Source organism: Electrophorus electricus, chromosome 6, assembly GCF_013358815.1.
Source record: "Electrophorus electricus isolate fEleEle1 chromosome 6, fEleEle1.pri, whole genome shotgun sequence".
Taxonomy (NCBI): Eukaryota; Metazoa; Chordata; class Actinopteri; order Gymnotiformes; family Gymnotidae; genus Electrophorus; species Electrophorus electricus.
In genome coordinates, this window is record NC_049540.1 from 17,968,547 (window position 1) to 17,995,149 (window position 26,603).

At 41.2% G+C, this 26,603-nt stretch overlaps 2 protein-coding genes across 3 annotated transcripts; both read left to right on the forward strand.

Moving 5' to 3' along the window:
• The first annotated feature begins 1,785 nt into the window (after positions 1 to 1,785).
• On the forward strand, positions 1,786 to 16,700 carry nup98 (nucleoporin 98 and 96 precursor). Of its 2 annotated transcripts, none has more exons than XM_027018265.2 (33): positions 1,786 to 1,995; positions 3,312 to 3,418; positions 3,769 to 3,861; positions 3,974 to 4,156; positions 4,269 to 4,408; positions 4,543 to 4,650; positions 4,789 to 4,966; positions 5,247 to 5,404; positions 5,546 to 5,686; positions 5,935 to 6,067; positions 6,195 to 6,287; positions 6,381 to 6,524; positions 6,734 to 6,867; positions 7,011 to 7,198; positions 7,309 to 7,428; positions 7,631 to 7,917; positions 8,088 to 8,201; positions 8,300 to 8,438; positions 8,624 to 8,801; positions 9,267 to 9,419; positions 10,374 to 10,598; positions 10,768 to 10,900; positions 11,035 to 11,455; positions 11,724 to 11,956; positions 12,177 to 12,446; positions 12,821 to 12,978; positions 13,073 to 13,213; positions 13,621 to 13,775; positions 14,051 to 14,272; positions 14,538 to 14,779; positions 14,888 to 15,042; positions 15,182 to 15,293; positions 15,389 to 16,700. In XM_027018265.2, the coding sequence occupies exons 2-33, from the start codon at positions 3,337 to 3,339 to the stop codon at positions 15,589 to 15,591; spliced, it is 5,436 nt and encodes a 1,811-aa protein (XP_026874066.2). In that variant the 5' UTR covers positions 1,786 to 1,995; positions 3,312 to 3,336; the 3' UTR covers positions 15,592 to 16,700. The 2 variants fall into 2 exon arrangements, with proteins under 2 accessions (XP_026874066.2, XP_026874073.2); XM_027018272.2 differs by having other exon boundaries at positions 5,546 to 5,674.
• A 1,226-nt stretch (positions 16,701 to 17,926) lies between these two features.
• On the forward strand, positions 17,927 to 19,945 carry LOC113582478 (neuronal acetylcholine receptor subunit alpha-10). Its single transcript, XM_027018255.2, is given in 5 exon segments — positions 17,927 to 18,059; positions 18,061 to 18,476; positions 19,250 to 19,561; positions 19,564 to 19,662; positions 19,665 to 19,945. Coding segments are annotated over 5 exon segments (1,164 nt in total). The 5' UTR covers positions 17,927 to 18,003.
• Positions 19,946 to 26,603: the final 6,658 nt, after the last annotated feature.

Sequence of the window (26,603 nt, forward strand, 5' to 3'; positions counted from 1 at the left end):
AATCAACTAATTGATTTATGCATACCGCTATCATCTTAAACCATAAGCTCCCGTTACTACTTAGCAAAGGAAAGCACAAAGAGGTGGCTCACTCCCGTCCTGTGAAATATATCCCGTGTGGTCGATGACGTCTTAAAACTCTGTAGGGTGCAGCTCAACGAAACGCACAATTCTGTTGGCCACGTCATTGCCCCTCCCCCCCCCAAAAAGCGCGGAGATAGCGAATAATGAAAATTATAATTAAATATTTGTAGAATTAACTTCATAAAAGGAAATAAAAATACATGTAAATAATACAAATAGAGAAGCTATAAGTGTGGAATGCAAGTTTTGTTACAGAGATTTGGGATGTTCGGGAATGATCAATTATTTACTATTTACTATTTGTCTTTTGTGCAATTTTTGTGTTATTGTCTTTATGTGGATAATAATGCTTTATGCTGATTGTTCTTGTGTATGTTTGGTAATAAAATAATTCAAAATCTATTAAATATTTTAAGAAAACCTTTTGGAGGATGTTCACCTTTGGAATTACAATATAATCCACATCTGATGTAGACTCACTCTCACTTTAGTCAACACAATCTAATCCAAACTAGTCAATAGTTACACGATGAAAAAACGAAGCATAAAATGGTCTGCATTTTTATCTGATAGTAACTACCACACTAGCTCTGATAAACACGAGGACTATGAGTCCCATTCTTGGAATGAGAAAAAGGAAGTGAAAAATGTTAGAAACGGATGTTCTCTGACATTCACAGAAGTAAAAGTACCTTATCTAAGCAAAGGTTAATACAGGTTTAATGGGAAATTGAATACCTACCACAAACACATAAATTGCACCCACAGCCTGCTAGCAATGCCAACACAAAAGAGGTCATACATATATTTTAACCAAGAGTAATTATGAAAATATATATATATATATTAACAACCATATATGGAAATTGTCAGCAAAGAGATCTGAAACACTAAATCAGTAGGTCTCTCACCTATGAAGAGGGAGGCTGAAACCTAAGCAAGTACCCGAGGAGTCACCCAATACTGGCCACACAAGCAAGATGTGAATACGAGTTTTTTGTTTGTTTGTTTGTTTTTAAAAGAAACCCTGAATCTTTTGACACCTGAAGATTAAAAGGCCTAGACAGAACAAAAGAAAAATGAATAGGACAAAGAATGAAGGCTCTTTAAAAAAAACTATAATTCATTCTATGCAATATATGGACCGACATATTGGTGTATCTTAACACGGTGTCAGCAGATAAGAAATAAAATATGCTATATAAGAAGGAAATAGCCTCCAGATTTTTTAATATCACGTTTGATTTTTGCTATGGCAGTTCTCGAAGTACATACATCCCTAAAGTTTGATTGGCCAGGCAGGTTAGTAAGGAGAATTGTGATTGGATGATATGCGCTACAGCTAAAATATTATGCCAAAAGGAAACGGGTTGATGCAGCCTTGTTGCCTTTTCATGCTTGCAAACATTTTGTGGTATACTGTACTTAAATACTACGTTCCCTATAAACAAAGTATTTCTATGATTTTTCTTTCAGCACCTTACAAGGTCACGATAAATAAATCCCACCCTTGCGAATATTTAGCTACATTTATTTATCAGCATATTACTTACTCCATATTACTTAACTGAAATTGCATTATGTTAATTTACTTCAGTGTCTTCAGTGTTTTGTTATTTGTGTACATGATAAAAATGAAAGCATGAAAAAGGACACAAGCTAGACGTGCGACGAACGTGCTGACGTCCGCTGATGAGTAATGACGAGGGTTGCGTTCAGTTTGGTTTAGTTGCTATCAAGCTTCCCTCCTTCGGCATTATACTGAAGCGTCAAAACAGCTAAATGTCTGAAATCTGCCTTTAACGCTTTACTTTTAGCTAACACGTTGCAGTTAATCTTGTAATACGGTCAACATCTGAAGCCAACTAAAGAGAAATTTGTTGCAGATTGCTGAAACAGTCATCATATACGGTAAGCATTTGGAAAACGTTTATGCCTGAGTCGCATTTCGTACTTTTTATGCTATCGAGCTAAATGGCTAGATAGCATCGCCGTTTGAAATCCAAAGCGCAGCTAGGTTAGCTAGCTAGTTAGTAATTATAGGTTTATGGGCAGTTATGCCCATCAGCATGAGTTAATGTAAGTTTCTATACAGTGACTGTTTACAAATTTGGCATACTTTTATGACTGCGTGTTATTTTTATTGCTGAAGATTGAGCTGTTGTAAATGTGTCATCTTAAAGTTTTGCTAGCTATCGGTTAGCAAAGACAAATGTGTGTGTTCTTGATATCAAGTACGCCTGACTAACGTGTAGGCGGCAATCTAGCAATATGTGTTCGATAGTTTTTTTCAACGTTTTACGTTATTTTGGCAAAAATATCCATTTACCGTTGTATAGCTTACGTCCTGTAGCTAAGTGTAAGTAAACTGAATCATTTCGCTAACGTTACTTGCTAACGCGTTGGTTGGCGGAGGTGTGTGCGCACTAGTTCACTCAGGATAAATCCGGTTACAGGGATGTGGACTAGCTAGCGGTTAGCTATCCATCTAACTAGCGATATCTATACTGGCTACATTTTTGTAAATAAACTGACGTTACCCTCGTAGCTAGTTAGCTAGCATGTATGCGTGTTGGTAAAAAGCGAATAATAGCCAGCTAGCTAGTTAGATAGCTACTTAGCTAGCTTAGCTATCTTGATTAGCTAACCTAGCTAAGTAACGCTAGCGTTAGCAACTATGCCAAACCAGGCAACGCAGGCCGTAAATCAACAGAACGACATTGCTATCTTTGGGCCTGTTTCTGGCGCCCAAGATTTTTAGACAAATTCAGCGACTATGTCATTTGTTGCAATACGTTAGAATGTTGCCTAATAGTTAAGGTCATACACATGGTTACAACTTGAATTTATTTTATTAGTAAACTGCTAACGTCACTTGGATAAGGATGTTCAGGATAAGTAGCTAGCTAAAGGTAGCTAACTTCAAACGTGACCGCATGGTTTTTGTATGTAATGTATTGGCGACTTGTTCCATCTCAGCCAACCTAGCTGGTTGTTGAGTATGTAGGTTTAAATATGCTATTTCAAGAATTATTTGCATTTACCTCTTTAGAACTCAGTCATTCAGTATGTGGGACTAGCATTTTGAACGCATTAGAATCTGTATACAAATAATTCCATTGCGTGTTCGATGTGACATGAAGGGTAGCTACACAGCAATTTAAAAAATATATAAGTATCGACCGTTTATTTTTACTGATAAAATGCTAAAATTGTGTCTTGGGCAGACATATGCAGGCTGTATAGTGGCACATGATGTTCAACAAGTCGTTTGGTGCTCCCTTTGGGGGAGGAACAGGGGGATTTGGGACTTCATCCACGTTCGGACAGCAAAGTAAGTTGGAAGCATGAGTGTCTTCAAAGAGGAATTCTAAACTGAGTGAAATGTCGATGTGCTGAACTTTGTTGTTTTCCTGATCTACAGAGGTGATGTGTGTAAAATAAAAAAATCTAATTTTTTTTTTTATATAATACATAAAATGGTCGCATAACCAAACAAGTCTCCCATGTATAAACAACACATAATATAAAACAAAGACTACTCCTTTTCTGCAGCACAGCAAAAGTATGTTTGACTTATACCAAGTATATTGCAATGTAGTTTGCTTAAAATAAAAGTACACCTTCAAGAATAAAAGTCTGAGTGTAGTGGTAGGTTAAATCTATTGTACTTTAACTTTTCAGACACTGGGTTTGGAACAGGTGGCTTTGGTTCCTCTGCTTTTGGGACTGCAAACAACACAGGCGGGCTTTTTGGAGCAACACAAAACAAACCTGGTATGCTGATTTATGTAAATATTACTGCTGTCTCCAAATTGGTTAAACCTTTATCGAAAGTTTTGAAAAGAATATTCTTGAGCTCCTGTCCATAAAGTTATGCTCTGCACAGGTGGACTCTTTGGTTCCAGCACATTCAATCAGCCTGTCACATCCTCCACCAGCAGTGGGTTTGGGTTTGGTGCCACTAGCGGCACCTCTAACAGCCTTTTTGGAAGCACCAACACTGGAAGTGGAGGGCTCTTCTCCCAGCAGGGCAATGCATTTGGTGCCAACAAACCTGCCTCTTTTGGCAGTAAGTTTAGCTGGACAATTTTTGATTAGTAGTGGATAAATATATTATTTTGGAAAGAAAAAAACATAAGAAAATGAGCTATAGTGCTTGCTTGTTTATTTGTTTATTAAAGCTTTTGGCACCAGTACCAGTAGTGGTGGGCTGTTTGGGACAACCAACACCACCTCCAATCCATTTGGAGGAACTTCGGGGTCCCTGTTTGGTTCATCTAGTTTCACTGCCACACAGCCTGGCACAACCATCAAATTTAATGTAAGTTTACACAAACGGACACATGAGTATGCTTTACTTTGTTCTGCATCAGTGTGACCTATTCAGAATATGAGGTCTTGCATGCTGTTTTAAATATGAGCTACATTTTTTAACAATACAAAATTCTCTTTTAGCCACCAACCGGAAGTGACACAATGGTGAAGAGTGGTGTGACGACTAGCATCAACACCAAACACCAGTGTATTACAGCCATGAAGGAGTATGAAAATAAATCCCTGGAGGTAGGCAGCATTCTTAAAATGTCCTTGCATGCATTTTCATTGTAACATGCTGCCAACAAATTGTGTGTCTAAATCTATACTGGAATGTAATGATATGGTTGGTACGTTGGGTTCAGTGTGTACCTTTCTGATGTTTAGGAGCTGAGGTTAGAGGATTACCAGGCAGGAAGGAAGGGGCCCTCCAATCCCATGGCAGGCAACCCAGGCAGTCTCTTTGGGGCTACAGCAACAGCGACTCCTAGTACTGCCACCGGACTCTTTGGTTCTTCTGGTCCTGCCTTCAGCTTTGGCCATAACAAGACCTCCTTTGGAACCAGTAAGTAAATGTGTCCCTCCACCTCTAACACAGACTAGTGCATGACTTTGTATGCGTCAGTTTAAGCCAAAGTTGAGCCAACATTAGTAAAAATAGTGTATTTGTTGATGTTGAAAGCCAACCATGGCACCATCTCCCCGCTCCCCTCATACCCAAACCATGAGTTTTCCAACTTAAGGCATAGTAAAATAGTATATGAATCTGTCTCTCTGTTTATTGATCATAAATTTGCTACAATCGTGTGACTAAAATGTAATGAAATTACTTAATTGTTCTGTAGGTACAGCTGCTTTTGGTACAACCACAAGCAGTTTATTTGGTCAACCACATCAATCCAACAGTCTCTTTAAGCCTTTTGGCCAGCCCACCACAGCCCCAAACCCTGGATTCTCCTTTGGCAATACCAACACCATGGGCCAGCCCAACACCAGCAGCATGGTTAGTACTGACAAACCACAAAACTTCCTATAAAGTGTAATTTGTGAGTGCTAGATGTCAGAACTCAACACACTATCTTTTGGAATCATCTTGTCATGGATGTTCAATATGATTTTTCACTAATTGTTTCTTTGTGGACAGGGCCTATTTGGGAACACAGCAGCTTCACAGACCCCAGGGCTGTTTGGGAATGCGGCAAACACCAGTACGGCCGCAGGCTTCGGCACGGGCACAGGGCTTTTTGGGCAGCCCAACACCAGCTTTGGGAATGTGGGTACACAGGTGATTAGTGGAAGGCCTCAAAGTTGTATATCAGCAATTGATCTGTCTATCAATAGTTCCATAAATGATGTCATTCTTGTTTTCATGCTACACCATGCTTCATACATCATATTCCATGAGTGACATTGAATGACTTCTGAATTTATGGTTTAGTTCGGTTATGACTCATTGCATGTCAGACTGTATGACTGTTACATTTCTGTTGTTCCAATGGTAAATCAAATTTTGAATTATTTTTTATTAAACAGAATTTGTTTGGTAACAAGCCAACTGGTTTTGGCACCACCACAACCAGTGCTCCCTCCTTTGGCACAGGCACTGGCCTGTTTGGCAACAAGCCCACTCTCACTCTGGGAACCAACACAAACACCTCCAACTTTGGTGAGTCTCACGTTTGTCTCTGAAAATGGGTGTAACATTGAATTGGGGAGCCAAAATGAACCTTTTTTATGGTTTGGTTTAATGTGATGCCAAAATATGTTATAATTGAATGAAATATGTTTTTTAGGGTTTGGTACAAATCCTGCTTCAGGGAGTCTGTTTGGAAACAAAACAGCCACTGGTAGTCTAGGGGCAGGCCTGGGAACAGGTTTTGGAGCAGGTATAAGTCTTTTAGGACCTGAGTGTACATAAGTAAGTAATATTTTATGTCCTTCATATTGGGAATCAGGAACTTCCCATCCTTTCTTTACAGGTGTGGGTACGGGGCAAACATCTCTGTTTGGAAACAACCAGAATAAGATGGGCTCCGCTTTGGGCCCAGTGGGGACATTTGGGGCTACTGGCTTTAACGCAGGAACCAGCACACTGAACTTTGGTGCACCGCAACAACCTGTTGGTCAGTATTTTAAAAGGAAAAATGCCTTTGGCATTACAATTTTGGGTTTATATTTTATGTCTACTCTTGTACTAAAACAAATTATTTGGGCTTTATCAGTGCTTGAGAAAATACTTGGATGTCTAAACTAGTGTGCAGTACTTCGATGCATAAGATGGAATATCTTATGGAAAATGATAAATGAATGTGTTTTTTTTCCCTGCTTACAGCCCTGACCGACCCCAATGCTGCAGCAGCCCAGCAGGCAGTGCTGCAGCAGCAGATCAGCGCCTTAGCTTATGCGCCTTTCGGTGACTCGCCCCTATTCAGAAACCCCCTTTCTGATCCCAAGAAGAAAGAGGAGGTGGGTAACCACAAATGTGCATGCTTTTGTCCACTTTGCTTGTTTGTCTCAAATGTAATCGTGGTACATTGTGTTATTGAGTTGAAATGGACATATATTATTTCAATATGATCATGACATGCCATGTTTTTCCTCTGAATTAGCGCCTAAAACCAACAAATCCAGCCGCTCAGAAAGCTCTCACTACCCCTACACACTACAAGCTGACCCCTCGCCCTGCCACACGTGTGCGACCCAAGGCCCTCTCTTCCTCAGGTTCTGCCAAGTCTCAGCTATTTGATGGGTTGGACGATGATGAACCTTCTCTCACCAATGGAGCCTTCATGCCCAGGTTAAGATCAGCATCGTGCAAAAGCTTCGTGTTTTCAGTAGAAAAGACAGTATTGTTGCCCATAATGGAATAACTGCTTGTGAAACTAAAATTTGCTTGTGGCATTTTAGGAAGAGCATCAAGAAGCTGGTGTTGAAAAACTTGAATGGCAGTAGTATGTACAGTAGCCCACTGAACAGAGAGGCTGAGGACCTGAGCTCTCCTTCAGAGTACCCACAGAATGGCCTCAGGTCAGGTCTCATATGTTACACGTTAACGTTATCTTTTTTTGTTGCATTTCTTCCAGGAAAATGTGGAAACATTTTACTTTATAGTTATACTTGCAGTGCTCTTTCAGTTATATTTACTCATTCTGTCACATTTCGATGTTGATCTGATGGTGTGATACTATAAGAGAAACCTTAGTAAATCGAGGTGTAATCTCATTTCTAGCATGAGAACGGATGTGGAGGACACCCAAGACGGCGAGACAGAGAGGGGGGCAGAAGATGATCTGGAAGTTTCCAAGTTCTACACTAACCCTGTAGCCAAGCCCATCCCACACTCCCAGCCCAGCCCTTTACTTCAGGATACAATCAGTGAGATGAACATGCGCAGAGGTGGGAGTGTCTGCAATGGCCTGGAGCTCAGCAGTGAGGAGATCTCTTTTGGAGAGGAATCTTCTGTCCAGGAGGAGAGAGATGAGGATCTGGAAGCCCAGAAACCTCCCCATCCAGCTGGTGGGTTTTGTTCAGTAGTTTCATTAATGTAATTTAGCTGTTAATCTTTTCATTATTGGTTGATCTTTTTTTAAATGAAGGAAACATTTTATGATCCACTTGTCAATTTGAAGAACCATCATGACTTATTAACTTTTTTTTTTGGTCGTCTTTCCCTACTTTGACTACAGGCATAGTTCTAAGTCGGGTAGGTTACTATACCATCCCGTCAATGGAGGAACTGGGGAAGATGCTGAATGAAAATGGAGAGTGTATCTTGGAGAACTTCACCGTGGGCAGGAAAGGTACTCTTTACAGCACTGGAGATTTAACTGCAGTTTCCCTTTTATTTTTTGAGCAAAAATGAGGATTGGAATCATGATGAATATCTGTAATCTTGCAGGCTATGGGTCAGTTTTCTTTCCTGGTGAGGTGAATATTACAAACATGAACCTCGATGAAATTGTGCACTTCAGACGAAAGGAGGTAATCATCTACCCTGATGACAAAGATAAACCTCCTGAGGGAGAGGGCCTCAACAGGTGAGTGGCACAGTATTTGCATTCTGACTACTAATGGTGACTTTTTTTTTTTTCTTTTTTTTTCTTTCTTTTAAATAATGATTTTTATTTTAAGGGCTTTGAATTGGCTGCAAATAAGACTGATCAGATCAGAATTTCAGTGAAGATGAGATTTGTTGTACAATTTTCAATGTATGTGTCCTCAGGCGAGCAGAAGTGACTCTTGACGGTGTTTGGCCCAATGACAAAACTACGTGCACTCAGATCAAGAGTCCTGAGCGTCTGAGCGAGATGAACTATGAGGGAAGGCTGGAGAATGCTTCCCGCAAACAGGGTGCTCGCTTCCTTGAGTACCGTCCTGAGACTGGATCTTGGGTCTTTGAGGTATGGGCTCATAGTATTTTTAAGGAAGTTTTTCTATTTATTTACTCTTCTTTTAAATGGTTTATTTAGCATGGCATGTTTTTAATGCTCGGTTTCGGCTATGTGTAAGTACTCTACTTGTTGCAGTAACTGAGTGGGAAAGCCAAATTATTTTGTAGGCACGTTGCTGTGTTTTACAGGAACTATCGTTGCAGAGCGGCTATATAATAAGGGTTGTGGTTGTTTCATTGATTTTTGAGGAAAAAAAAGCAAAGTCATAATAGGGTTTAGCACAGATTAGCTGCTGTGTTGCTTCTCCATGACTTGCTTTAGAAATTTGTCATTTGCTTCCCCCCCCCCCCGTTTGCATCCAGTAATGCTTAATTATTAGTTTTTACGAGTAATTCTATTGCCCAGTCTGGTACATGGCAAGGCATTGACAAATATAAACTCCCAGTTGATTTAAACCATTTTAACCTCCACCAGGTGGCCCACTTCTCCAAGTATGGCCTGCAGGACTCTGATGAGGAAGAGGAGGTAGCCCCAGCCAAAACTGACCCGAAGAAGCTGAAGACGGGTGTCCTGCCAGGGACACAGCAAGTTCCATTGACCCAGCAGCAGGTGGCGCCACAGGCTCAGGTAGACTGAGGAACACACTGCGTCTGACACACACTGGGTTCATCCATGCCTGTTGTGCCTCCCAACCTGCATCTACACTGCTGATGGAGATTCTAGTAGTTGGTTTTTCTCCTCTGGTAGCCTTCATAATTAATGTTCTATTTTCACAAACTTAAAACAGCTAATGGTCTGTTAGGATGGCATGGGTGCTCTTTTCAGGTGCGTTGTTTAATCAAAAAGGCTTTCATGTGAAAATCTAATTACATGGGTCAAGGCTTGAGTTTGCTAACTTAGCTTAAACAATAAGTTGTATGGCCTAGGTTTTGTTTTCTTCAAGGAGTATTTTTTTGAGTGTTTCCTGCAAATGATGTAATCTTGTCTTTTACATTGTTTGATGCTATTAAGATGTTGGGCATGTATTTGAAGTATTGGGAGACATAATAAGCCTCACATGTATTGACAGATGTATTTAGAAATGATTTGAGGACATGTTAATTGTTTATAGTAATGCTGTTTCTGGATAACATGCTAAATATACAGATGCAAACATTTGTTTTAAATAAGAACTTCTGGCATGCCTTTTGTAATGCTTCCTGAAGGTTCTGAGCAATTACATAAAGATATTAATTTAAATGAATGAAGTTGAGTTTGTGCATGTGTCCTGTATCACATCAAGAAATAAAATTGCAAAAAACATTTGATTTATGTGTCAGTCAGACTCATGTGTACCTGCAGCCTACAAATATTAAAGTTGACTGAACAGTTTGGGTGTTTGCACTGTTAAATCCCCATTTACGCAGAAGTATGTAGAAAATATTCTTGTATAAGTTTCTCATGTTGATGACTACAAATAGTCTTAAACCCCCCCCCCTTTTTTTTTTTAAACAATTTTTCTTGATTTTTGACATTTTGATTATCCATAAATGTTCGCATGAACAAATGCATGTCGATGTGTTTTTGCACATTTGCATGCAGAATACAACAGTGTTGGAACTCCTCAGCCACGTGCCGGAGCTGGACAGTGACATGGCGGACATTACCCAGGAACCTCCAGAAGGATTGTTGTGCGAGGAGGAGGAGAGCATTCTTGAGGATGACACTAGGATTGGCCTGAGAGCAGACACCCCTGCAGAGCACGAGCCTGTCTCTGCTTCCAGCCAGATTGCCTCCTTGCTGGGAATCAACCCTCACACCCTTCAGGTAGTGCACTCTGTAGCTATTGGGTTTTGCTGGAACTGCAGACCTTAAGACTCACTGATTGGCAACACAGTCTGTGTTTGTCATGGAGTGATTTGTCAGCTTCAAGCAGCTTCAGATGATTTTAAGAGTGATTTTAATATAAGAAATGTATTCTTGTTCTTTTAACCAGATTATGAAGGCATCTTTGTTTGCTGGGGATGATGATGATTGTGACCTGTTCCATGAGCAGCACCCTCAGAAGCTCATAGAGGAGATTGTGTCCCCCCAGGCTTTACTTGGTAAAGCTCAAGGCAGGCTACCAGGTCAGCAAAGACTTAAATTCGGTTCCACAGACTCGGATCAGCATGATGTACATGCTAGAATGAATTCTTCTTGCTGCCTAGACAATAGACTACCAACCAATCACCCTTTGACTATCCTGACTCTTCCTCGACAGTGGGAAGCCTCCTGCAGACTAAGTTCAGCTCACCTGGGGGACTGTTTTCACAGCTGCCGGAGGTGCCTTTTGGAGCGGCCCCTCTGAAACTGAGTAAGCCGCCGGTGGCAGAGGCCCCATGGCCTTCGCTGGTCCCCACCTTCGTCTTGCCACCTCCGGTGCCAGAGGTCACGCTGCGTACTGTTGGGGCCCGCAGGCTTGGGGGCCCCGTGCCTCATGACAGCTCGGTCACTCTGGGGAAGGGGCGGCTGCTAATGGACTCGGCCCTGTTCATGGGCCGCTCCTTCAGGGTGGGCTGGGGGCCTAATTGGGTGCTGGTGCACAGCGGAGAAGCACTCAGCACAGCGCAGGAAGCAAAGGAGCCACGGGCCACAGATGCCATGGGCTTTGGGTTCTTGCCCAAACCAACCAAGATCAGGCAGTGAGTGGAGCAAGTGCAGTGACCTCTGACATAACGAACATCTTATTTTATGTTGTTGGCAGTCCAGTCTTAATTTTGTTTCCCCCAAATTCAGCTGGTGTTTAAGAATTTCAGAAAAGTGTACTGTGAATTTTTCCCAAATTTATGCCCATTAAACAGACAAAGTGCTAAGGAAAATAATACTTATTTCATTGTCATCTGTTTTTGTGGCCATTTTACTTCATTGGGTGGGACCGTTTCTTGTGTGTTCTCCTGATTGTTGCTGCAGGATCACTGAGAGCCCCTATAAAGTGCATGTGGAGCAGGTGCTGGGTGTGGAGTCCAAGGAGCCGTCGGAGAGCCTGGCCCTGTACCACCGGCCACTGGAGATCAGCCTCAGGCATAGCACCATCAGTACAGAGGATGTCTGCCCTTTTATCCAGCCAGAGAAAGGAGTGGATGCCCTACATGAATATGCCGAGTGGATTACAGAGGTCAACAATGAAGCAGGATCAGATGATGGTAGGACGAAGAAACATCCCCACCCCCAGCATAGCATGTTAGTGCAGAGATGTCTCGCAATCAAATTTAAAACTCATTTACGCAAGCCTAAATCTGTGGCTTTTTGGGGTTTGGGGTTGAAAATGGAGACATTAACTCTGCTTTCTGAGCAATATAGCCTCTGTAATATCATGTTTGGTCGCCACCGAAATGGTCCGTCCCTCCTTTCCCCTTCCGTCAGCCGTCCTGGGTCACTGGCAGCAGGTGTGGGCCCTGTGTGCAGCACTGTGGGGTAGGCTTGGTGACCAGGACATGGAGGCCAAGCGCAGCGGGGGCTACCAGGAACAACTGGCCCGCAGACGGAGCTTCTCCCGTTGGTTGGCTGAGAGCGCGGCCCGGCGCATCCAGGAAGAGGTGGGCCAGGCTCAGGCCCGCAGCCACGTGGAAGCCATCTTCTTCTACCTGACGGGCCACTGCATCAGCGAGGCCTGCAGACTGGCCCAGAAGAGTGGTGAGCATGATGGGAGCAAATCCCCCTTCTTGACGCACTGGAATGCAAAATGTATTTTAATTGTTACTGCAAAATTAGCTATAGAAGGCTGCAGAAGGAAAATTAATCCATCCAAAAAAATGTATTGTGCGCATTTTCATAAAGAATGCCATTAACATGATTTTTAAAAAAGGAAAAAATTTTGGTCAAAATAAATGCTAGTCCTCAAAGGACTCTTTTGGCATGGTGTGTGCATATGCTTTTATTTATGTGAAATTTATATCACAATATGTAGCAGCATAATCACAAACTGTTTTTGGCTGTGCTTTGGTTTCCTGTGCAGATCATTGGGTTGCTCAGTGTAGTGATTTGCTACTCCATACTTGTTTCTGTAGGGGACCATCGCCTGTCCTTGCTGCTGTCCCAGTCGGTGGGCTCTCAGCCAAGCAGAGACCTTTTAATCCTACAGCTGGCAGACTGGAACAGAATGGAGACCGACTCCTTCATCCAGGAGGACAGACTACGTGTGTTCACCTTGCTTGCAGGCAAACCTGTAAGTCTAGGTCAAGTCTGCACGTGAGAGAGTTTGCCATGCCACTCTGCATTTTGCTAACACTGAGCTGCTTTGGCTTGGCCTCTCACCTCAGGTGTGGGAGTCGACGGACTGCTGCATAAACGTGTGCTCTGAGCTGGACTGGAAGCGCTGTGTAGCAGTGCACCTGTGGTACATGCTGCCCCCCACTGCCTCTGTAGCACATGCTCTCGCCAAATACGAGGCTGCCTTCCAGGCAAGAGTCTCTCATCATTTTAGTCCCATTTGGTGATTCTAACAGTAACATTGAGGGTTAAAGTGAGAAAGATGATCAAATAAAACTCTTAAGGCTGCCTACTTATAGTTTATAACTTGAATGTGTGCGTGTGTATGTACATTCAAACAAATGGTGCAATTATGATTAAGTCTTAGAGGGCTTTTTGTAGGTTTCAGAAGGGACAATGGCACAAAACCACTGCCTGTCTTTGTCTAAACTAGATTTTAGACATGTAATTTTAGACAATTGTTTAACAACAATTATGAAGCTCATGTTTGGCATATTTACAGGTATGTTTTTATATAAATGTGCATGTGTGTTTGTTTGCATGTGTGGTGGTGGTGTGTGGGGGTTTTTTTTTTTGTGGGGGGTGGGTGGGTGGTTAGGGTTTGGAAGAAGGGAAGAAGTATGCTTGTGCTCCTCTTCCTCCCTATGTGGACGATACAGAGCTGCTGGGATTGAACGAGGAGATGGAGAATATGGAATCTAACAAACCCCTCTACGACATCTGCTTCCACTTACTAAAACTCTATAGTGACAAGTAAGGCGCCTGTATCTTCTTTACACTTTTAGTTCACTATAGCTATATGGCAACAAGCCTTTCAAAGATATCTAGGAGGTGCATGAATGTCTGTTAGAACAAATCTGGCTCAAAAAGATGGAAAAACAAAAGAATTCCATCTGCAAAATACAATTTTACCTGTTAACTGTACAGCCTTCTGCTTTAATAGTGTCCTATATACCTCTCTTAACTTAAGTAGCCATGGAGGAATTCACTGTACCTTCTCTTTATTTCTCATTCACTCGCACTCTCAGGCACTACAGCTTGCAGCAGCTGCTGGACCCTAGCACAGTGACGGCAGAGCGGCTGGACTACAGGCTCAGCTGGCACCTGTGGAATGTGTTACAGGCTCTAAACTACAGTCACCTCGCGCTGCCCTGCCAGGGCCTCCTGCATGCCAGCTATGCTGCCCAGCTTGAGAGCATGGGCCTGTGGGAAATGGCTGCTTTTGTTCTGCTGCACATCCCTGACTCCTCGTGAGTACAACCAGGCCTCAGTATGAGTAGACGATATTTGCCTCGTCCAACTCCTAATGCAGAATGTTTTGAAGAATTGACATTAAAGTGAAGCTTACTTGTAGGTGAATCTTGATAATCTGGAACACCAGCCTATGTTGTGTATATTGAGAGGTTCCTCTTCCAAAACTCAGTTCTTAAAACTCCACAGCCGTGTCATTTCAGGCTATTTAATTTTTAATTCATGTGTGTTGATCGTTGCTATTGTCAATAATTGGGTGTGAAGGCTTCGAGAGCGTGCTGTGAAGGAGATACTGAACCAGCACTGCCCTCTGGAGGAGACTGAGGAGTCTGCAGAGAAGGAGCGCTTCCTCACAGACAAGCTGCTGATCCCTATGCAATGGATCCACGAAGCAAAAGCCACCCGTGCCAGACGGGAAGGAGACAAACACCAGGAGGCGTTGCACCTCTACAAGGCTGGTCACTGGAACCAGTGCCACCGGCTAGTCATACAGGACCTGGCCTCGGGTGGGTACACAAGCATGGAATTTGCCTAAACACATATGCACATACAGCTATGGCAGCTACCTTCAACTTCTGTAACATGAAGTTACCTGTGTTCTTGCGTTCCCGAAGACTGCATAATTAATGATAATCATGACTACCTAATGGAGTTCCTGGAGGGCTTGGCATTGCCTGAGCGCAGTGTTCAGATCCAGGACTGGGACACGTCAGGCCGGGTCTACCAGGACTACATCCACGTCATTCAGACCCTCCGCCACATTCAGCAGGTGCCTCAACAGACGACTGATTTTACTGCCTGGACTTTGTAACATCATTTTCTACTGCCTAGAGTGCTAAGAGAAGAAATGTATTGACACTATACTTAGTTTGAGACTTTTCTGCTTCTAAGATAGTGTTTGTGTTTAGCTGGAGAGTCCAGGATATGAGCTGGAACGGCTACAGACCGATGTCACATCTCTGTGCAGCAGGATTGAACTCCTTCCCTGCTCCAAAGCCAAAGATAGACTTGCTCAATCAGGTCAGAGACTTCAGATTTCCTCCCTTTTGACTTCCATGTGTCTACATGATCTTGGCTACTTGAACTTTTTTGGCTGCTAATGTCTGTGCTTACAGAAATGGCCAAACGTGTCGCCAACATTCTGCGCGTGGTGCTAAGCCTTCAGCAGGGTGGGGAGGGCACCCCGGACCCCCATCACATCCCGCTGTGCCACCTCGCCCCCCAGATCGGACGCTTGCCCATGCCTGAGGACTATGCTCTCGAAGAACTTCGCAGTCTCACCCAGTCTTATCTAAGGGAGTACATTGTTGGTCACTGAGGATCAGGACAGCATGGTGGGGCAAAGAGGGATGTGGGTGGTCAATGTTGAGACTGTTCTAATTTCAGCTCTTGGAATCTTGTGGAATCATAATGGCCCATAAACACAGACAGACACATTTTCTGAATACGTCAATCCTGTGCGTTTTGTGTCTGTGTCTTTCTTTGATCAAGTACATACTGAAGTGTGTTTGGTAAATTGGACTGTTTGTGTATAAGTGCATAATACCCTTTTGAGGGGAGACCTCACCAGCTTTTAGAGTGTAATTTGCAGTTTGAGAATTGCACTATTAGGCTACATAGAAAACACAAAGTGGATCTGTAGTTTTAAATACATTAACATCTGATCTCTGGAGAGTACAACCATGAATATAGACGTTTGGCCGTTTTTCCTTTGAGGATGGATGTGCATATTCACCTGTAATTGAAAGGTTATGTAAGTGTGGGGTGTTTTGTTTTTGTTGCCCCCCCCCCCCCCATATCTCCCTTCAGTCTTTATATATAGTGTGTATGATGAGTGAGTGTTGGTTTAAAAAAAAAAAGACCATCTGTTGAATTTTCTGTCTTGGCACCAAGCAATGGTGTCATGATATAAATGTAAAGTGGTCATGAATATATCTATTTTTGTAGGGTTTTGTACATATATGCCATTTAGCAAAAGGTTTAAGTGTGTAACAACAAAAAATTAATGGACAGAGCTCTGGCAAAACGGGTGGAGTCTAAGATGTACTGACGAGTTTAAAACAATATATGGCTACAACCCCCCCCCCCCCCCCCCCCCTTTTTTTTTTTTTCAGCACGAAACTTGGCAAGAGGTTTACGTGTATTTATAATTACATAGCAGCGTTATTGTAACCACCCGTCTTTACAAACACGTTAAATACTAGTCTACTCAGCTCAGTCCTGCATTAATAATCCTGCCGTTTCCCTTTAATTGCAGGCTTTTAAAGATCTCGAAAAGTGTAAAGTGCGCGATTTGATGCTGCTGACTAAGGTTCTGTTCCTCTGCATCGTCTTAACATTTTTCGCTTTGCATGATTCTACAATGTTTTCCCCCCTTTTCCTTATTTTCTTTTTTTAAAACAGCAAAATTAAAGTTTTTGGAATGCATTTTTAGTGGTTGAATATTTTTAGATAAAAAAATGATTTGGTTTGGTAAGAAGGGGGGCTTCAACAAGTAAAAAAGTGTTTATTTTATTTTATCTGGATTATATGAAATTCTTAACACGGGTTATTTTTATGTTTTCTCAGTCATTCTCTCGTGGCAGTAGAGAACTTTCTGTAGTCCTAACGCCGCCGGGATGTCAATGTGTGTCAAAATCTGATGTTCCAGCATGTAGAGCAACGCATTACTTTGAACGTTGCACTCGTGTCTTTTTCTGCCGCGTCGCACATTAAGGGCTCTCATAGACACTGTTGGATACTCGGGTTTATTATGGGAATACCCGAAGGTTTGCTGCGCTTTCCGTCTGGTAACTGACGGAAACTTTGCTTTGCCCCGCCGAGAAAATGAATCCGTGGTAAAATGAATCGTTACCGTTTCTCCTCGGTTTTAGTATTACTCCCGGTAAGCCGCGTAAAATTTATTTCGAGTTTATCGAGAACTATTTCAACATACCGTTGACATTTTGAGGTGAAGTTTTCAACCTGCACTGTATTAATTTAAAGTAGTAGCACCTCGAAATGTAATGTTTCCGACCATTTGTTATAGCCTACCAATTGTTATACCCTTAGATAAAGTTGAAGTTAATGCTTTTTAATAGAATTCGAGTGTCTAGTGTCTGGACAATTTTATGACCATGCTGTAGGATTTATTTGCCTTAGTAAATTTAGGATTTGAATGTAAATTCCTTTCTGCGGCAAACTGTTTACTGCTCTCTTCACTCATCCCATTGAAACCCGCATTACATGGTATAAACTTCGATAATCTTGAGAAACAATGGCAGTGCAGGAATGCTCATGTGTTATGCAGAATGTTCATATACTGTGTCACTCTTCTGAACAGCAGCATCATGAGCCTCTGCACCAAATTGTAAAATATAAAATGTATCTGCAGAAGATTCCAAGTGGAGTTTAATGTAGTAAAAGGTGTAGAGTTTCTAGAGATAAAAGATATTTCGGTTCTTCATAAACTGTGCAAGCAACGTGCTACACACACACACATTTGATATCAGTTCAAGCTTGAGCATGAATAAACTAATAAATGGAAATTGCTAACTCTTGTCCTGGAGTAGCCTGCTCCTTTACTGCACGTTTTGGTGTTTTCCAGGTGGGAGCTGGGGTACTCTGAGACGTTTATGGATGGATTATATAGGCTGCAGCCTAGGTCTTGTATGAACACAGAAATAAAAAAGCTTTATCTGTGTTTGGCCACACGCTATCTTATAGTGCAAATGACCAGTTCTCTAGCTCCATGGAGACCAATGTGGTGATCCACTATGATGGCCAGGTCACGTGGGATTACGTGGATGTCTTTCATCCCCTTTGACTCTCAGTGTCATCTCACCTTTGGCTCCTGGACCCACAACAGCAACCAAATGGGCCTTCTCAATGCCTTGGATACTGCTGACCTTGTTGACTTTGTGGAGAAAATTGTATTGGAAGTACTAGGAATGCCTGCCAAGAAGAACATTATACTATACAGTTGCTGCTCTGACCCTTATCCAGATATCACTTACATGCTGCACTTGAAGAGGGGTGCTTCCTTCTACATCTTCAATTTACTTATCCCCATCCCATGTATGATCTCTTTTCTGGCTCCCTTGGGTTTCTTCTTACTAGCTGGAGAAAAGGTGTCCGTTGGGGTTACAGTGCTACTGCCCCTTATTGTGTTCCAGTTGTTAGTGGCAGAGAGCATGCCCCCTTCTGAAAATATTCCACTCATTGGTGAGAATTTACATGGTCTTATATCTCTCACTGGATTTACTATTTTGAATATCAATGATCTTGCAGGCCAGATGAATATCTGAAAAATAAATATAAAAATATTATAAAATAAAAATTTTCAAGATTTTAATGTTATACAAAGCAAAAAAGCCACCATCTATAATTACTAGCTGCAGAAGTCACATGGCATGCTTTTGTGCATTGTATTGTGGTGTCTCATCTGTAAAAATAAATATCGTTTTCAAGTATATACATTTAGTTTATTATTATTTGGGAATTGTACTCTGGAATTTTTATACATACAATTAAAAGCCAGTTAATGCTTTGTAAATATGTATCAGCTTTATGTATTCTGCGGCGCATAGGATTTTAATATTGCTGTGCTATGCAATTAAATGAAAGAGCCAAAAGTCACAAGAAATTCAGTTTATAATGGTAATATCTTGGTAGGTAAAAAGTACACTCAGAAGTAAAGCAAAAACGCCTAGGCAATGCCATAGTGGCTTAACAATGTAGTACTTACCATGCATAATGCAGCATGCACCCCTACTGCTGTAATTTTATTTTTCTTAAGGTTTTTTTATTTATATTATTATTGTAGCCTCAGGCTAGCTAATGATGAGTGCTTAAATAATACATTCTAACAGCCCTCTTGAGACCTGATAAGCAATAATCCCATAGCCTCATAGCTGTTATTTTTGATTGTATCTGTTTAGTGTTATCTGCTCTGTAATGCGTGCTGCTGTGAGTGATGAGTCCTGTTGTATTCACAAGCAAATACTACATCGCCACAATGACCATGATCACAGCCTCCACTGCCCTGACTATCTTCATTATGAACATCCACCACTGTCCTGACGCTCGGCCTGTGCCAGAGTGGGCCTGCCGGTTCATTCTGCACTACTTGGCCCGATTTTGTTTTGCTCATGAGGTGGATGAGAGCGGTCTGTCCGACAATACTAAGAAGCCTCTCCACGGAGGGGGCAGATGGACTGTCGGTGGCCAGGTGAGGGAAGAGGACTGTCACTGGCCAGTGTGTGGAGTTGCAGCCAGTGAGGCTAAGGATCCTCAAAGGCCAGTCTATGACTGAGCCCAACCATGTAATCAGAAGCAAACCAAAAACACAGTCTTAGTGTCTGGAAGGACAGGGCATTCATGAGCAATGAGCATGCAGATTTATCAGAAGCAGAACAGGTGGAAAAAGAAAGGATGGAAGTGTTGGTACTGTAGTGGGGAAGGAGTCACTGGAGACAAAGGAGCTGCTGTTTACAGGCGAGTACGTATGCCATCACCAGTCTTTACTGAGGAACATTGACTATATCACTGGCTGTTATTATGACCAAAGGGCCACCCAGAGACTGACTGGTGAGTGGCGTAAAGTTGCAAAGGTCATGGATCATTTCTTCATATGGATCTTCTTCATCATGGTGCTCTTTATGAGTTTGCTTATCTTGGGAAAAGCTATCTAGGATGTCAGAGAATATACAGCTCTGGAAAAAAATGAGACCACTACAAAATGATCAGTTTCTCTAGTTGTACAATTGATGGGTATGTGTTTGACCAGGCTAAGCAGTCTTGTTTTATTCTATAAACTACTGGAAACATTTCTTCCAAATTCCAGAAAAAAAAAATTGTATTTTATAGCATGTTTTTTTTTTTAATGAAAACAACTAATGGTCAAAATAACAAAACAGTTACAGAAATTTCAGACCACAAATAATGCAAAGAAAACAAGCTCATATTAACTTATAAACAACACAGTAGTAATATTTCAACTTAGGATGAGTCAAGAAATCAATGTTTGGGGAATAACCCTGAGTTTTAATCACAGCTTTCATGCATCTTTGCATGCTTTCCACCAGTCTTTCACATTGCTGTTGGATAACTTTATGCCACTCCTGGCACACAAATTCCAGGAGCTCGGCTTTGTTTGATGGCTGGTGACCATGCATCTTCCTCTTGATCACATTCCAGAGGTTTTCAGTGGGGTTCAGGTCTGGAGATTGGGCTGGCCATGATAGGGTCTTGATCTAGTGGACCCTCATCTGCACTTTGATTAACCTGGCTGTGTGACATGGAGCATTGTCCTGTTGAAAAATCATCAGAGTTGGGGAACATTGTCAGAGCAGAAGGAAGCAAGTTTTCTTCCAGCACAGTATTGTAAGTGGCTTGATTCATGCGTCACAAAAACAAATCTGCCCAATGCCGGCCTTGCTGAAAAACCCCAAGATCATCACCGATCCTGCACCAAATTTCACTGTGGGTGCGAGACACTCTGCCTTGTAGGCCTCTCCAGCTCTCCAGGCTGAAATATACACTCATCAGAGAAGATGACCTTACTCCAGTCCTCTACGATCTAAACCTTATGGTCTTTTGCAAACTTCAGTCTGGCTCTTCTTTGCTTCTCATTGATGAAGGGCTTTTTTCTAGCTTTGCACGACTTCAGCCCTGCCCCCAAAAGCCTGTTTCGAACCGTCCTCACTGTGCAATTCACCCCAGTTGCTGCATGCCATTCTTTCTGTGGGTCACTTCACGTCATCTTACGGTTGTTAAGTGACATTCGAATGAGGTGGCGATCATCATGGTCGGTAGAGAATTGTTCTTTTAAACTCTTTTGGCATGGTCTGTAGCTGTATTTTGACTACACTTACTTTTTGGGTAGTCCTAGCACTGCTTTTCCCATCCAGCTGGTTCTATAACAAGAGAATAGTGATGACAGCAGCAGTGGTTTTTATACTGTTGCTCGTTAGAATAGGATTTTGTTACAGTGATTACCTATTCATTAAGTAGAATGAGGTGTGTCTGTGAAGGAATTCAACAAAAGCTTGAATGGTATGTCTGCTATACATGTGGAGATGCTGATTTAAGAAAAAACTGGAATGGTCTAATTTTTTTTTTTTCCAGAGCTGTACATTCCTTGTGATCTATTTGGAGGGTCAGCTGCCTAGATCAATAGCATTTACATACTTCTTATATGTGCATTTGGAAGACAAGTGTCTTTTAGCTAACTAGATAACTAACACTGACTTGCAAGTTACATTGCAGCAGAGTATATCAGCTGTAGAAACAAAAGTTCTGTCTGCCATTTTTAAAAACCTTTATTATAATGGGTTTTTTTTGTTATAATGGTATTATAATGGAATTATCTTTTAGTATAATGGTATTTCTTTTGTGGAAAAGGATTCATGCAGTCCTGCCTTCAGATTTGGCCAAAATAATGTATCCTAACCCCATTAATCAACAATGACAACACCAGAAAATAGCTCCTGCTAGTCTGGGATCTATCCTGCTAGACAAGGCAGATAGCCAGCAGACAGCTATGTCACAGCAAAACCAAAGGAGCTGCCTTTCTGAGTGACTGATGTACTGCTTATTATTACCTATTGTTAGTGAACAAGTGGAATGTCTGTGTTATTGTTGACAGGGGTATTCCCTGACAGGGCTATGGGATAGGATTATTGACAGCTCTGTATCAAATACAGAAATGCATAGTGAGAATAAAAGACAGAAGAAAGCACAGCAGAATGAAGCAAAACAAAATTCCTGCTTTTGTGTCTTGTATTCCTCTGACTATTTTGTTTCAAACTCTGTTTCTTTCTGCATGAGAGCCATAGAACATCTATACCGCTTTACTAGACTTGTTTTGGATGAACAAAAGTACACTGTGTAGTTGTATTGCTGCATTTGAGACAATTCAAATTTTGAGACAATGTACAGTGCCATTAAATATTTAGATGCATTATGCAATTTCAGTGCTTTCACAGTGTTTAGGCACCAAGTAAATAAATTAGTAAATAAACCTTAGTGTCAATGAGGCCTATGTTCTATGTCACGTCTTATGTAGCAGCAAAGGAAGAGGAAACCATTTAAATGGAATGTTGCTGGTACTTGTACTGGCTTCTACTGTGCTGTGTAGCACAATCTATAGTCAAAGCAGTTTCAAATAGTATAGAGCTGCACAAACTGCTGTTAAGGGTTAAAACTCAACTTTGGGCTATGTGGAGTTGTAATGGTAAAGCATCTTCTCTGTGATTTAGCTTGGAAAACGTGAACAGCATTAAACAATTTTGCATGTAACTGTTCTATAGCTTGGCAGAAGCGACATACACTGCCACCTAAAAATATAATGAAACCCATGGCCACACAGCATACGTTCAGAATGTACTGCCAATTACAAATGCAGTGCGGGTACTGGAGTGCAGCCACCCAGACAACACCCCTCATTATTAGTTTCAGCTCTGGTTTGTGATGTCGTCTGTTTATTTACAGTATATATACCCATAGTTTGTCTCTGCAAAGAACTGCTAGTGTTGTTAGCAGTAAGCAGTCTTATTGTATACATTTCCTTGTTTTATCATATACTGTTATTTTCCAGTCTTGACCTGTTAGTTTCTTGGCCTATGACAGGTGTGTCTGTTTACCCTACCTGTCTCTTCTGACTTCATCAGCCTGTTATGAGTATTATTAGCAGGAAAGATGGAATAACTATGCGCCTATCTCCTATTGCCTTTGGCTCCTACTCAGGACTAAAGTGCACCAGCCATGAATATAGAAAGTATGTCTAGGTTCCAAATGGACCTGTTGGCATTATACAACTATGTGGGAACAGAGGTTCTAGGACATAGAGCAGAATATTATTCATAGACAGTGTGATGCTGTTAGAAAGTTATGCCAGAGAACTTCATTGGATCAATATATTGGATGCATTAAAATCGTTGGGTCAATTAGGATTCTGATATGAATGTAATATAAATAAACTACAATGGATTATGTTTATTCTATTGTTTATAATAGCTGATGCGTGATGTGTGCTGTTACGTGCCAGGTGTGCACGTTTGTATTTTGTATTGGTTGCTTTTCCCTGTTACAGGTAAACCAATGAGAAGCCTTGTGGGCCGAGATGGAGGCAGGACTGCAGCGGATCTCCTGTGAAAGTATGCAGCACCGATTCAGGACATGCTTGAGTTATTATTTAGGACATTTTGTGAAAGTATGCAGCGCTGATTCGGGCCATGCTTGACAGTTATTACTTAAGGCATCTCATGACAGTGTATGAATGATACTGTTTAGTTTACTCATGAGATTGCTGTTATGTTTCCCCTATCTGTCAGTGTGGACAAGTCAGGTAACATGGTTACAGGTGACTTCAATGTATAGATGTGGTAGATTAGGGGCGGGTGCCACTTCGTGACATTGTTGATCAGGAAAGGTAATGTGGTAGGCAGGAAAGCTGGTTTATTATTTTCTTTTCTTTGGCACCGTCCACAACGTCCACCCATACTTTATGGTCACTCACTAGAATTGTGCTCTGAACTATGTGCTCTCATGATTTATTTTATTGGTACAAGTAAATTGTTAAATGCAAAGGTTACTGGTGTTGGTCTCATCCTTGGCTATTTTACACATGCCTCACACACACACATACTCCTCTTAGGACTGTTACGGCCCTGTCGGTTTTGCCACTAACCAGGGGCATGTAACGTGCGCATTGAATATTTCTCTAGTGTTGGGTGTTCTCTATGTATTTTGGATGTTGGAGGTTAAATGTCTCCGTGGACACTGTGTTTAACTGGTAGTGCATCATGTTAAGCAATACAACTTCCATGAGGTCTAGTTACAAGCTTAACTGAGTGACACATATGCCCTGTATTAAGGTTAATTAAGCTTTTTTTAAAACCTTTTTTAACCTTCAGTGTTGTGTTTATTTGCTGTCTGTTTACAGCTTGAAGAAGGTGAAAAACCAAAAGCTTGCCAATTTAAAAATATTTTTGTGTGATTTGATTGTTCCACATTTAGTTTCCTATTTGTTAGCTTCAGCACCTCAGCTAAGTTTGTTACTCTGGGAGCGATATCTGCTTTTTTGCTTATGTATGTACCAAAAGTGTAGGAATTTCATGCTTTCATCAAATACCTGCAAGCAAACATTGATCACACTTAAAAAAATTATTTAGTATACTTTAAATACATTAACTATGAAATATACTTTTCGTTAAAATGTCATTTTAGCAAATTCACTTGTTCTCTCAAACACATTTTAGAAAGTGGGCAAAAATTTCTTTGTACTTATACTATAATGAAAATATGAAAAACATACATTTATTTGTGTAATGTGTACTTGTCACTTTTAAGTGAAATTTGTTGAATTTCAAACATACTTTTCTATATGTGTATTAATCAATATGAAGTCTGAAGCAGGTGCCAAATAGTTGCAATTGATTTTGAAAAAAATGGGTACAATAATAATTTAATTAATATTTAAATCAATGATCTTTCATTTAATATTTAATTTCTATTACTGTTGGCCTTGTGCTTTCCAGTAAGTAACATTCTTCTGCCATCTGTCAAACCCATATTTGCACATCAGAATAACATATAATGAAGTGTGATTCTTCACTCCAGAAAACATGTTTACATTACTCCAGGGTTCATTGGCGACGTCCTTTACTCTACTCCAGATGTTGCTTGGCTATGGAAACCCATTTTATGATGCTCATGATGCACACGTTCCTCTGCTTATGTTGCTTCCAGTGACAGTATGAAACTCTGTAGTGAGATGCAACAGAAGATAGGGTTGTTTATGCTGTGTACATTTCTGCTCTTTGGAGGCCCCTTTCTGTCAGTTTGCATGCTCTACCACTTTGTGGTTGAGCTGTTAAGTTACATTTGACAGAGGTAAAGCCTAAACTCAATAATTAAGTGAGTTGACTTTTGGCCATATAGTGTCCATATACTGTATTATGTTTAAAGATCTACATAGGTACACTTAAAATAGTCAAGTTTTAGTATATTTCAATATAGTTAACATGATTAAAGTTGGCTAATTTATTACTTTTGTAAAATCATTGATTAATAAGTACAAAAACATTGTTACATTTTAGTACCCTTTTAAATGCACTGATCATTATTGTTATTGAAAATACACTTTGTGTGCTTTAGCATGCTAAAATTTAGTATACTTCAGTATACGTTTTTAAACCTGAGAGCTTTGGTTTCTTCAGTCTCAGCAGCTCCAGCTCCCAGTCAGCACCTCCAGCCTCATCTGCTGACCCAGCGTCTGCAATCTTCCACCTTTGAACCCATGCAAGTGCCTGCCCCTTTCCCACCCACCCACTGACTCTGTGCCTACTGAGTTACACTTTAGTTCCTGTGAAATCTTTGTTTCCACTCTAGACCCTTTGTTGCCATCCCACTTCACGCCCCTCCCAGTGGCTGAGCTGCAGTCCTCTTGGCTACGAGCTCTTTGGAGTTTGCTCATTTGGTCCCTGTAGTGCTAATCCACCTTCTTGACTATCTGTTGTTGAACTTGCTCATCCTGCCTTTACTGGGCATGACTCTTTTAGCCTCAATATGACAGCATCACCTGATGTCATTAAGGATGTCACTCTGTTGTCTGGGCTCCCTTGCCTCTGTCTGCACTTTGCCTTGGGAGCTGTCCATTAAAACAGGGTTGGTCATGGATCTTCTACCCTGTCTGGAGCTTTAATAGTTTGACATATGTTGTGCTGTTATCCATGTATATGTATATATAGACCAAGTTTGTTTTCTCTATATAAATACTTGCTTCACTTACCAGTGTTCAGATGCATTATTTGTATCCTTGTACCCTAATTTTTCTGTTGTCTTGTGATTTTTTAAAATTTAGTTTTGATCTGCACATTTTTCTCTATAGGTCTTTCCTGTACTTACCACGCTTCTCTGTGTCCTGTGATTATCTGATAATCTCTAATAAATAGACTGCACACCTACAGTCTGTCATACCTGGCTCGTATTTGTGGTATCCGGTGTTCTGTGAGTGATAAGGCAACTCAATATAAATTTACCTAGAATACATGACCCAAAAAACCTACAAAAATATATAAAGGGAGTCAGAGGCTGGGCCTTGAACTCTCCTCTCCTGTGATCTCTCTGTAGTCACCCCACATTTTCACATTGCCTTGGTGATAGGGCTATGAAGGTTGGGACTTTGTTGATGCTGTTGTGCATGGAGTATGCCGTCCTAATACTAAGGGTGCTGGGAGATAAGAATAAAAATTGTTTAAGCATTGAGGGCTGCCATCTCAAGGAGATGGTAAAATACCCTCTGCAAAGCTTCTCTGTGAACAGGAAGATGCTGGCAGATCATTTGGA

Coding starts and splice junctions, on each gene's coding strand:
- nup98 (XM_027018265.2), top strand. CDS start 3,337: ATGATGTTCAACAAGTCGTTTGGTGCTCCCTTTGGGGGAGGAACAGGG. Junction 9,420..10,373: donor AGGTGGCGCCACAGGCTCAG/GTAGACTGAGGA, acceptor ATTTGCATGCAG/AATACAACAGTGTTGGAACT. Junction 10,599..10,767: donor TCAACCCTCACACCCTTCAG/GTAGTGCACTCT, acceptor TCTTTTAACCAG/ATTATGAAGGCATCTTTGTT.